This window comes from Hemitrygon akajei, chromosome 7 (assembly GCF_048418815.1).
Source record: "Hemitrygon akajei chromosome 7, sHemAka1.3, whole genome shotgun sequence".
Taxonomy (NCBI): domain Eukaryota; kingdom Metazoa; phylum Chordata; class Chondrichthyes; order Myliobatiformes; family Dasyatidae; genus Hemitrygon; species Hemitrygon akajei.
Genome location: NC_133130.1, coordinates 66,896,611 through 66,909,647, shown reverse-complemented (window position 1 = coordinate 66,909,647; position 13,037 = coordinate 66,896,611). Strand labels below are relative to the sequence as shown.

At 39.4% G+C, this 13,037-nt stretch overlaps 2 protein-coding genes across 2 annotated transcripts in view; one reads left to right on the top strand and one right to left on the bottom strand.

The window, feature by feature from the left end:
• Positions 1-3,413, top strand: part of sft2d1 (SFT2 domain containing 1) — a 75,224-nt gene extending 71,811 nt beyond the window's left edge. Inside the window, exon 8 of the mRNA XM_073051097.1 lies at positions 2,287-3,413. Within this exon, the coding sequence (XP_072907198.1) occupies positions 2,287-2,326 (40 nt within the window). The 3' untranslated portion in view covers positions 2,327-3,413. The remainder of the gene's footprint in view (positions 1-2,286) is intronic.
• A 4,415-nt stretch (positions 3,414-7,828) lies between these two features.
• Positions 7,829-9,187, bottom strand: prr18 (proline rich 18). The gene has a single exon (XM_073050162.1). The coding sequence runs from the start codon at positions 9,070-9,072 to the stop codon at positions 8,464-8,466; it is 609 nt and encodes a 202-aa protein (XP_072906263.1). The 5' UTR covers positions 9,073-9,187; the 3' UTR covers positions 7,829-8,463.
• Between the last annotated feature and the right edge of the window lie 3,850 nt (positions 9,188-13,037).

Below are 13,037 nucleotides of genomic sequence, written 5' to 3'. Positions count from 1 at the left end.
GAACTTGATTTGCTTTTTGGATGATATTACCATGAAGTTTAATTAGGGCAAGGTGGTAGATGTAGTCTTTGTAGACTTCAGTAAGGCTTTTAATAATGTTCCACATGATAGACTGATCTGGAAGGTTAGATTGCATTGAATCCAGAGAGAGGTGGCTAATTGGATAAATATTTGGCTTGATGGTAGGAAGCAGCTAGTGATAATGGAAGGTTGTTTCTCGGACAGGAGGTTAGTTGTGTGACTCAGTAGTTAGTACTGGGCTCGTTGCTTGTCATTTATATCAGCAATTTGGATGAGAATGTACAAGGCATGATTAGTAAGTTTGCAGATCAAACTAAAATGGATAGTATAGTGGACAGTGAAGAAGGTTATCAAAAATTATAGGGGATCTTAATCAGCTGGTCAAGTCAGCTGAAGAATGGTAAATGGAGTTTACTATTCTATGGTTTGAGTTGTGCACTTTGGAAAGTCAAATTCAGATAGCACTTTCGCAGTGACCAGTCGGACTCTGGGTGGGTGGGAGGACAGAGGGATCTTGGAGTTCAGCTATGTGGTTCCTCAAAAGTCACAGGTAGACAGAGTGATGGAGAGGTTTTTGGCATGCTGACTTTCATCAGTCAGAGCATTGAGTATACAAGTTGGGAGGTCATGTGCAGTTTTACAAGACATTACTGAGCCTGCACTTGGAAAATTGCATTCTATTTGGATCACCCTGCTAAAGGAAGTACATTATTACAATGGAAAAAGTGCAGAAAAGATTAGCAAGGATGTTGCCAGAACTTGAGGTACTGAGTTATAGGAAGAGGCAGTATAGGCACGGACTTCGACCACGGAAAACTGAGAGATGATCTTATAGAGATGTATAAAATAATGAGGGGGATAGACAAGGTGAATGCACTCAGTTTTTTGTCAATGTTCAGGAATTAAGAACTAGAGGGCAGAGGTGAGAGAGGAGAGATTTATTAAGAGCTTGGGGGTAACTTATTTTTTACACAAAGGGTGATAAGTCTGTGGAAATTGCTGAGGTAGGCACAACAACAACTTCTTAAAAACAATTGAACAGGTACATGGATTGGAAAAATTTAAAGATTGTGGGCCAAATACTGGCAAATGGGACCAGCTTGGATTGTCATTTTTAGTTGGCATAGAGTACCTAGACCACAGGACTTGTTTTTATGAGAAGTTAGAGCAGAAATTGCAGACCTGTGCTAGAGATATGTTCTCCATCTTTGGTCATAGCTGAGGTACTAGAAGACTGTAGGATGGTTAATGTTCTGCCTTAACTTTAAAAGGGCTGCAAAGGCAAACAGGGAACCATAGGGCAGTGGGCCAAAATTAAGGATGGGAAGCTTATTGGAGGGGATGAACCAGCATTTGAAAAGGCAAGAACTGATTAAGGATAGTCAGCATGGCTTTGTATGGGGATCAGGTCTCATAAATTTGACTGAGTTCTTTGAAGAGCGAATGCAGAGAATGAAAAGAGGATGCTGTCTACATCATCCTTAGTGAGGCTTTGACAAGAACCTGCACAGTAGGCATTGATGTTGCTAGGACTGGAGGACTTAGCTTGTAAGAAGAGGCTGGATAAGCTAGAACTTTTTTTTTTCCCCTGGAACATAGAAGGCTCAGAAATGACCTTATAGCAGAATAGAAAATCATGAGGTTGGTAAATAAGATGAATCATCACAACCATTTTCCTAGGGTAGAGGAGTCTAAAACTACAGGGCCTAGATTTAAGATGAGAGGGGAAAGACTTAACAGGAACTTAGGGAGCAACTTTTCAGAGAGTGCTGGGTATGTCAAATAAACTGCCAGGGGAAACTGCAGACAGGTAGATACATGAATAGGAAAAGTTTAGAAGGATGTGTTCAGACTTTTCTTGCAAACAATTTTAGCTTGGAAGCTTATCACTTGACATTTCTGGTTCCTCGTATATTGTTACAGGAATATTTATGTTAGAACAAAGCTATAAATGTGTATTATATTGTTAAATAATGTACATTTGTTAACCGACGTCTTCACAATTTCAATAAGATTAATTAAGAAACCTGAAGAAATTCTCGTTGATATAAAATGTTATTTGCTGATTGTTTCCAGCATTTTGCTTTTACTTTGGACTTCCAGCATCTAGTTTATTGTTCTTCAAACCTGCAAATCCAATTGTGCAACCAAAGGGCTCTGCTTTTGTTTGAGAATTACAAGGTTGTAAATCGTTTTCCCTGAGCTTATGAAAAGCACAATATAAATTATTTTTTGACTTGCTAATTCTTTTTGGTTGCCTTACAGAGATGCTATAATAAAGTGTTGCACATCCTGCATTGGATAACTCCAGGGTGGAAAAAAACTGGTCAAATCCCAAGACACTTTCCAGTAGTTCTTTGTGGCTGCTGAGGGAGAACTGCAGTCTGCACATTTTGTTACTTGGATAACTCCCAACTTCTACATTTTTGTTTACTTTCATCTATTTCAAACAACAATGATGTAATATTTTGTTCTAAAAATGTCTTCTGCACATTACTGATTATACTCAACCAAAGAATCATGCCTTCATTCTTTTTCAAGGAATTTAAATCTTTTATGGTAATTATTTCATGGTTGATGCCATTCTAATATATTTACATTGCCAATGCCTTAAATTGCTGTGCTAGTGTGATGAATAAGTTTTACTAATAAATTTGTATAAGGCTAATCTAATTATAATGAACATTTATTTGACAAAGACAAGAACAGTGCTACTTTTTAATGCTTATTCCTTGTACTAGAAACAAGAGCTTGTTTATGAGATTTGAAGCAACATTTCGCTCAATTAAAGAACCACTATTTAGTTAAAATTGTGTAGTAGTGATTTATTAAACTACCTTCTTGAAGCCAGAAAGGTTGCTAAGTGATTTTATACTGCAAAGGCAAGGAACTGCTTTTAGAGTGTGGAGAATATGTTTTATCTTGGGTTCCATTCATTAAAAATCCTTCAAATACAATTTGAAATATTGAATTTACATTTTATGTCAGAATTAAAAAGCTCCAGCACAGTATCCAAAAAGCAAATATTTAAAAGGCAATATTTTTTGTTTATTTTGAAGTAGTATTTTAATGGACTCAATTTATCCTAAACTTCAGGCTACTTGCTGTCTTCTGTATTTTGTGTGATATGATCAGAGGTAGAAACACTATACCTGTGCTTTATACTTGGTCCCAGGTCTCTTCCATTCCTTTATCTGAAGAGAGCTTTCAACAACTTCCTCAATCTTTAGGATAGAGGATGGGTGAGATTAATTCTGGGAATCCAAGTTCAGACATGGATTTTGAAGGAGCAGTAAATGCAGACGGTGGTATTTATTTCCTCATTCAAAAGTTGAATGGTTTCTGTAGCATTGATGCTTTCACTAAAATAAAAAATAACAAAAATGAAAGGATTGTGTGTCTTAAAAACTGGCTGACATTGGAGAATACTGCGAAGAGCTGTGTCCATTAACTTTGGTTCTGTTTCAAACCTTTTCTAAAAATATCTGTTTTATGACAGAAATTCTGTCATTTGAATATTTGCATCCTTGTGCAATATGGCACAGTCACCTATACACCTTAGTCAATCTCAATATTTCAGAGCTTCATTTTTGTTTCTTTCACAGCATCCCAATATGTGTGGTTGGTTCTACTTGAGACTGAAGAATTTAGGATAATGAAGATAATGAATAATCTTGGTCAGACATTTGGAGATCTGGAATGGGGGGAAAATGAGACATTCAGTCCTATTTAGCTACAGAGAATGAGTAAGCAGAGCTCTGCAGAGGCTCTTAATTAATGTTAGAGGGTAATACAAAGTTAAGTTTGTGATCAGCATAGGATATAATTTTGAACATTTATGCTCAGCTGTCCTAGATCAATATATCAAAAACTGGTCAAATTTATTGGAAGGAATTACACCTTACCAATCTTTAAAGGATTACCCCTTAATTTTTCAACACTAACCTCTAGTTCTCAATTTTCCCACTAGAGAAAACATCCTCTCCTCATTCTTCTAAAGTCCAGCTGAATCAAAGCAAGCCTGTCTAACCTTTCCTTATAAGACCATTTCAGATGATTAACTATTAAATCTCCAAAAAGCTTCCTGCCACTGTCTGCAAGGAGTTTATATATTCTCCCAATGTGGGTTTCCTCTGGGCTTTGGTTTTCTTCCCTAGTCCAAAGATGTACCAATTGGTAGGGTTATGGGCCATTGAAAATTGTCCCGTGATTAGGCTAGAGTTATAGGATGCTGGGTGGTGCAACTCGAAGGGCCAGAAGAGCCTGGTCCATGCTGTACCTTGATAAATAAAAACAAATATTTAAGTCATTCCTTACAGTACTCCATTCAGTTCTTCAAAGAGTAACATCCCACTTTTTTATTATTTGCCCGAGCGATAAATTATATTATTTAATTTTTAATGATTTGAATGTCTTGCATACTAGCCTATTGCAGATCCTGAAATGGGACAGTTTAACATGTTAGATATAATTACCAATTTCACTGTCTCTCTTTCCTGAAATCCCCAACTCCACCATACCTCTTCTTGTATTTACTCTATCTGCACCTAGCTCAATTCAAGTGGTCCATCTCTATGAAACAGTTCCCTCACACTCCAGTTTTTAGAAGCCAAATTCTCCCATGATAAACTATGAGCCATGCCAATATGCAGGGATCTCAAATAAGAGATTATTACCTTTATGGTTTTCCTTTCTAATTCAGAGCCTAATTCTTCAATCTCACCAGAGCCTTTTTTCATATTTGTACTTTGTTGTTCTGCTCACCAGAACACAACAATTGAATCTTTACCCTATCAGCAAGATTTTCCATCACCACCAAGACTCATCTTTAACCCTGGAATTGGAGAGACAACAGTCTTTGGGACTCACATTCAGGACTGCTAAGAACAATATCATCTTCTATACTGTCGCAAGTCTATTGCAATTTTTTTCGAACTCCCACTTGAATGGCTGCTCCCTGCAATCTGAACTCTCATTCAAATAACCTTTCAGAACCTCATTTATATTGGATGAAGAACCAAGATTCCTCCAACCCTACCGCAGAGTCACACTCTAACCAAGGTGAATAAGGAGCAAGAAAAAAATTTGTGCTTCAAAGAACTGCTGATTACTCTTCCTTAGTTACCAGGGTACTAATTACTCTTTCTTACTGCACAATGAGAGACTTGTAACAGCCTGTCCACTTGCTGGCTCCTAAACATATTGAGCCAAAAATCACCACCAGAGAATTCTTCCCAGATTGAGCTTGCAACAACTCTGTAATTCCTATTGGATCACTATTTGTTTTGCTCTAAGAATCCATATGTTTTGTTAAAAAATATTGTTATGTATACATAAAGTGGCTTCAGTCATTTTTCCACGTTCCCTTCCCTCATTCCAGTTGGAGATACCTTCGTGTTTTGGCCTTTGCTTCAAGAATCGGATTCATCTATTTGTTTTTGCTCCATTACACTATTGACTTTTCCTTTCTCTATAACTTTCTGAATTTGCCTCTCATCACAAGATTGTGCCCTCATAATGAAAAGCTAACACCCTTCATTCTCTAAACCACTTGCTATACCTGCTTGTTGGTGTTCGGTGACCCTGAGCAAACAATCCTGAGTCTACCGACTGAGAGATTTATACACTAGGTTAGTACTGTGGAACATTTCAAACATTCTAAAAAATGTCATTAATGTTGATTACATTTTGATAATTTGGTATATTCAATTACATTTTGTTCTATATAATGTCTTATGATTTTTAATTTTGTTTTATATTTTTATGACTAGTTTTATCTTTACAATCTATGTAAAACACTTGGAGCCTGCATCATAATATATGAAAGGTGCTATATAAATAAAACTATTAAGTTTTTTTTAAATATTAACACTCCCCAACACTCACCATTTAACAAATACTATGCTTTTCTTTTTGTTAAAGTAGATGGCCTCACAGTTTTCCCAATATATTTCACCGACCATGTTCTCAACCACTCAGCTTTTCTCTGTATCTGATTTAAGTCTCTTTAAATTCTATCTATTGGATTCTTCAACGAGTGAGCAAACAAAGACAAGATGGAGATAGTTAAATAATTTTTTTTAAAAGATAAATAGTTAAATTAAAATCAGAAGATATTTCTATTTTTAAGTCACAGCTGTACACCACAGAAACAGGCCCTTCAGCCCAAGTTCTCCATATTAACCATGATTCCTATTCATGCTAATCCTAAATGCCTGCATTATACCCATATTTCTTTACAAGTTCCTGCCCAAATGCCTTTTAAACTTTGTACACATGAACCCTGCATTACAGTATAGCCACTTATTTAACAAATATTCACCCTTGCAGAATTCACTCCTACAAGATCTACTAATCACAATGCAAAAATTTCCATAGCACAAATTGGAAATAATGCAATGGATGAATTCAGAAAAATGATTTGAATTATGCAGGCCATATTAATTGCAATACAATTGGGAAACATGCTTAACTCTGGGCTTTGAAGGCAACTACACCTGTTCTGCAACAACATTACTTAAAATCTTTACAAGTGGTGTTTCTTAGAAATGTAACTGTCATGTTTTGGCTGGCCTACCTGTATATGCTTGTGAATATGTTAATCTTTTTTCAACACTCATTCCTTGATGGGTGCAGAGATGACAGCCCTGTGTTAGGGAAACTGATGATATAGACCATTTCCTAGGAAGACAATACTTTGCAGCACAAGGTCACTAATTCTATTGCCTCTTCTGGCTGCTGGCTCCATTATCCACTATCCTCATGCAAAAATGAAATGCCCCTCTCTTCTCACCTTCAACTTATGTCCTCTAGTTTTAGACTCCCCTACCCTGAGAAAAAGACTACCTTATTTTTGCCCTTCCATGTTATAAACCTTTACATTGGTTTACCCTGCAGCTTCCTCTGCTTAGAGAGAAGACACCCAGCCTATGCTAAAGTACTCCATTGCACCTATCGTCCTGGCCTATCTCTTCTGCACTCCTAATGCTTCCTCAAGTGTGACCATCAGAACTGTACATAATTCCAAATGCAACTTAACAAATGTTTTCTACGAAGTCGCAGCTCAAAGCCTTGGCCTGTCAAGCAAGTGTGGTGGTTATTTGTGCTGTGAAAATGCTAATAATAAAGCATCTCTGACCCGAATGTTGACTCCTGTTTCTTATTCCACAAATGCAGCGTGACCTGCTAGGTAATTGAAGCACTTTCTGTTTTGCCTGGAATTTCCTAGCTGTATTTCATTGGGAGTTTGAGATTTGGTATGTCACCAAAGAAACTTGCAAATTTCTACAGAAGTACCATGGAGAGCATTCTAACCAGCTGCATCACTGTCTGCTATGGAGGGGCCACTGCACATGATCTGATTAAGCTGCAGAAAGTTGTGGATTCAGTTAGCTCCATCATGGGCACGAGCCTCGCCAGCATCCAAGACAATTTCAAGGAGCGATGCCTCAAAAGGGCGGCATCCATCAGTAAGGACCCCCATCACTTAGGTCATGCTCTTCTCATTGCTACTATCAGGGAGGAGGTACAGGGGCCTGAAGGCACGCACTCAATGATTCAGGAACAGCCTTTTCCCCTATGCCATCCAATTTCTGAATGGACTTTGAACCCACCAACACTACCTCAGTACTTGTTTTTTCCTATTTTTGCACTGCTTATTTAATGTAACTTAAAATACATATTTATATTAAACCTGAATCTAAACCTTCTATCCGCTCAGAATAATGGTGGTAAGTACATGTTCAAAATTGTTTAATCTGATAAATCACCTAAATTATTTTAAATGAAAATTATTCTCCAACAACCATTTTATAAGAAATACCTTCTGGAATTTTATTTAAGTGAATAGTGCAACACGCTGTGTAAAAGCACATTTTCAAAAATTTTATTCTCCGAGCAATTTGAAAAATACCAGGAATACACAAGGAATTAGTTTTATTAAATGCTGAAACATGAAAACAATTTATGCAATAATTGTATTGATGACTTAAAACTAATTTTAGATTTGAGTACTGTTATATGTCGCCAGCAAATAGTAACTACAAAAATAAAGTTCGCCCCAATCGTCCTTCTTTTCAGTGCATGCCCGCTTGAAGCAAATGCGGAGAAAGGCTCATTCTGGAAGCTGGTTATTAGAAACCAGTGTCATGTCACGTAAACATCTGGTGCCAGTATTGCCAAGCCCACCGTCGCAGTTAAAAAAAAAAACATGTTAAAATGCACAATTACTCAAGATTTTCTGAATCCGGAAGCTTTCGAGCAGTACTTGCACAATAAACATCCATTAGTTTTTCGACGAACCGGTGTTCAGATAGTTTATTCAAGAGCCTCTTTAGGGCTCTAATGATGTTGTCCCAGGTGTTTGGTTTGCTGGAACAGTGATTGAAGTACGTTCATGGGAAAGTGTCCCTGGTGCCAGAAGTAACCTGCTGAGCTGGCCAGCTAGTTGGTCAGCTGGGGTAACTTTGCCAGCTTGCCCACGGGCCCGCGAGCGCTCTCCACTCCCTCCAGCCACTCCAGACATTTCTGCAGGACCGAGCGGTCGGGCGGCCCGCCGCACTCCTCATATTCCACGTCGTCATATTTGTGCTGGTCGTTTAGCAGCGAAATCTTCAGCAGTTTCCTGATATCGGACGAGGGTGCTGCGGCCGGACACCGAGTCGCCGCCTTCTCCTTTGTCCGGCCAGCCAGCTGCTGCCGCTCCAAACTGCGCTTCTGGATGATCTGCACGGCCTCGGGGGTGAGGCTGAGCGAGAAGCACTCCCCCTCGCTGCCGTCCGGCTGTCCGGTGCGGTCCGAGTACCTGGCGGAAGCCAGCACGCTGACACACGAGCTGCCCGTTAGCCTTGGCTCAAGCAAGCGGGGCTGCGGCCGGCGGCCCCCAAGCTGGAATCCCGCCTTGGGCCATGAGTGCGAGAAATCCTGCGGCGGCGGCGGCTGCACTTTCTTCCTCAGCGTTCGCTGGGGCTCCTGCTGCCTGCCAGGACAGCACACGGCCTGGCGGATCGGAGGGAAGGGTACCGCCGCTCTGGGCGGGATGTCTGTCTTCATTGCTGCGGGCGGGACAGAGGATGCAGCGACTTCTGGCGGCCACCTCTCTCGTCTTTATATGGGATGCTGCCGTTGGGAGGGGGTTCCCGACCATGGACCCTCCACTGGACGGCAGCCTGGGTCCAGGGGCGGACCAGTGGGCGGAGTCAGGGTCCGAGTGGGCAAGATCTAGCTTCAGTACCCACCAGTTACAGTATTGTTTTGTACAAGTAGCAAAGGGAATAATGTATTAGATCCAAAAAAAGTTCGCACCCATGCCAGCCAGTTCACAAAAATCAAATCCCCAGCTACCAGATTAAATAGCGGAAATTAATTATATAGTATATGCTTTACAAACAGCCGACTTTTGTTACCACTTGTGTCAGTCTCTCCTGGTTCCCACAGACATTCAATTTGTTCTCTTATGGTCTCACCTTTCCCTGTTAGTTAAGCCGTCGCCTAATTCTGATGAAAATTGACTGACCTAAAACGATTCCTTTTTTCACCTGCCTGACCGCATGTTTTCCAACAGCTTAAGAGCATGCAGTATTTGCCAGCAATAGACGCGTTCAAATGCAATTTACAGTAAACGTGCATCTCTGGAATTTCGAAGGAAATCAAAATACCTGGGCAAAAAACACATGGTCACAGGGAAAATGTACAATACTCCATAGGCAGCACTCAAGGTATTGGATATGTGTGATCATTTTCATCACATTTCTTCCATCGTGTAGCTAAAATGGATAAATTCAGTTGTAAATCAGAAGGAGAATCAGAGTGAGAGGAAGAAACAGTAAGGACAGAATATTAATGTCAAATTGATGACCATGCTAAGGTAGGAAATGCTGATTGTCTGTCATGTAACTATCCATATTTCCTTGCTCACTGCATCTTTGGGGTGTACTGTCCAAAATTTTCCATCAACCATTTGCTGACTAAACTCCAACAATGGTCCACCAACTCCAACAAATTAAGGTCATAGACTCAATAGTGTACACATCATTCAAACTGAGTTGTAAACTCATATGAACCCAGTTATGTAGGTATGTTGGGAGGCTGGGGAAATTTGCAATGAACAGATCATTCATTAAGAAATATAAACTACAAGAAAAGTAATTCACCAATGGCTACCGAAGGAGGTTCAGGATAATTTCAGAATGAATTTTGGAGCATTACCAGGAAGAGAACAAATCCAAGGGTTGCAACCATTAGGAAGCAGCAATAAATAATGAGAACTAAATGACAATGAGGAAAAGGTATACTCTAGAAGTAAATTATGATATTTAAAAATATTGTTGGAGCTTTTATTATTTAGCCTTCCAACTGTCCACCTCTATTTGTAGCTACACACTGCATCTCACTATGCCCATACAAATGATATAGACGAACCAACATCATGTATCTGCATTTAGAAGTATATGCAGGCCAGATGAGGTAAGGAGGGCAGATTGTCTCTAATGAATGATATTGTTTAAATCTGATGGGTCTTTATAACTACCACATTCACTGAACTCAAATTCCACGATGGAATCTGAACTCTAGTTTCTCAGTTGATTATCCGGGCCTCTGATTTCTAGTAATTTAACCAATACATTAGCAAGAATAATCATGACCATGAGACAATAGATCAGGAGCAGAATTAAGCCATTCAGCCCATCAAGTCTGCTCTGCCATACCCTCATGGCTGAACCCAGATCCCACTCAACCCCATACACCGGCCTTCTCGCCATATCCTTTGATCCCCTGACTGATCAGGAAACTATCAACTTCTGTCTTAAATATACCCATGGCCTTAGCGTCCACCACAGGCTGTGGCAGAACATTCAACAGATTCACAACTCTCTGGCTAAAAAATATTCCTCCTCAACTCTGTTCTAAAAGGTCACCCATCAGTTGTGAGGCTGTACCCTCTAGTTCTAGATACCCCTACCATAGTAAACATCTGCTCCATATCCACCCTATCTAATCCTTTCAACATTAGGTGGGTTTCAATGAGATCCTGACACATTCTTCTAATTTCTAGTGACTACAAGCCCAAAGCTGTCCAATGCTCTTCATATGTTAACCCCTTCATTCCCAGAATCATCCTTGTGAATCTCCTCTGGACTCTCTCCAATGACAATACATCCTTTCTGAGATATGGGGCCCAAAACTGTTGACAATACTCCAAGTGTGACCTGACTAGTGTCTTATAAAGCATCAGCATTATCTCCTTGCTTTTATACTCTATTCCCCTTGAAACAAATGCCAACATTGCATTTGCCTTCTTAACCACAGACCTTCTGTGAGTCTTGCAGAAGAACTCCGAAGTCCCCTGTATCTCTGATGTTTGAACCTTCTCCTCATTTAGATAATGGTCTGCACTATTGTTCCTTTTACCAAAATGCATTATCACACATTTCCCAACACTGTATTCCATCTGCCATTTTTATGCCCATTCTTCCAATTTGTCTAAGTCCTGCTTCAGTTGCATTGCTTCCTCAGCACTACCTAACCCTGCACCTATCTTTGTAGCAATGGTAAACTTTCCCACAAACTGATCAATTCCATTATCTAAATCATTGACAAACAATGTGAGAAGTAGTCATCCCAATACTGACTGCTGAGGAACATCACTAGTTACTGGCAATCAACCAGAAAAGGCCCCCTTTATTCCAACTTGCTGCCTCCTGCCTGTCAGCCATTCCTCTATCCATGCCATATCTTTCCTGTAACGCCTTAGGATGTTATCTTGTTAAGCAAGCTCATGTGAGCCACCTTATCAAGTACCTTCTGAAAATCCATGTAAATGACATGCACTGCCTCCTCTTTGACCACCCTGCTTGTTACTTCCTTGAAGAATTCTAACAGATTTGTCAGCCAAGATTTCTTTTTACAGAAACTATGCTGATTTTGACTTATTTATCATCAGTCTCCAAATACCCCGAAACCTCATCCTTAATAATAGAGTCCAAAACTTTCCCAAACACTGAGGTTAGGCTAACTAGCATGTAATTGCCTTTCTTTTGCCTTCCTCCCTCTGAAAGAGTGGAGTGACATTTGCAATCTTCCAGTCCTCTGAGACCATGCCAGAATCAAGTGATTCTCGAAAGATCATGACCAATGCATCCGTTATCTCTTCAGCAACCTCTCTCAGGACTCTGGGATATAATCCATCTGGTCCAGGAGACTTATCCACCTTAAGACCTTTGAGTATGCCTGGCACTTTTTCCTTTGTAATAATAATGGCACTCACTCCTGTTCCCGAACACTCACGGACCTCTGGCACACTGCTAGTGTCTTCCACAGTGAAGGCAGATGCAAAATACCCATTAAGTTCATCTGCCATTTCTTTGTCCCCCATTACTACCTCACTGGCATCATTTTCCAGTAGCTAAATATCAACTCTCACCTCTCTTTAACTCTTTATACAACTGAAAAAAACTTATAGTATCCTGCTTTATATTATTGGCTAGTTTGCCCCTATACAAGGTAAATCCAAACATCTAATAATGTCAGCAATAACAACAAACAGCTTTGTCACAAAAAACATTGCCAGAATAAAGGTATAAGATCACACAGATAACCACTAGCATTTCTTAACAGAATTCTGATGGGCAATCATTAACACTTGACATACTGTTAAGAAAATACTTACACTTGCACCTGCATGTGGTTTAATTAATAAATTAGTTAATAAAACTATAATCAGAAACTTTAATCATAAAACATTCACTCTTCTGGTTTTGGATTAGGAATGTAAAATCATGATGTATTAACAATATTACAATGAAAATATTAGATGGGTTTATCTTTTGCAGAAATCCTGTAAATGTGCAAATTAGAGAAATATGGAGATTGTAGTATTGTTTTGCAAGTATAAAAGGATAATTCTCAACATTAGCAAAAATCTGGATCAAGCTACTAGGTTTCTCAATCATTTGTGTGGAAAGGACTGATTAACCTAATTAAAAGTAAAACATTGCTGTCATTTGATTTTCAGGCTA

Coding starts and splice junctions, on each gene's coding strand:
- prr18 (XM_073050162.1), bottom strand. CDS start 9,072: ATGAAGACAGACATCCCGCCCAGAGCGGCGGTACCCTTCCCTCCGATC.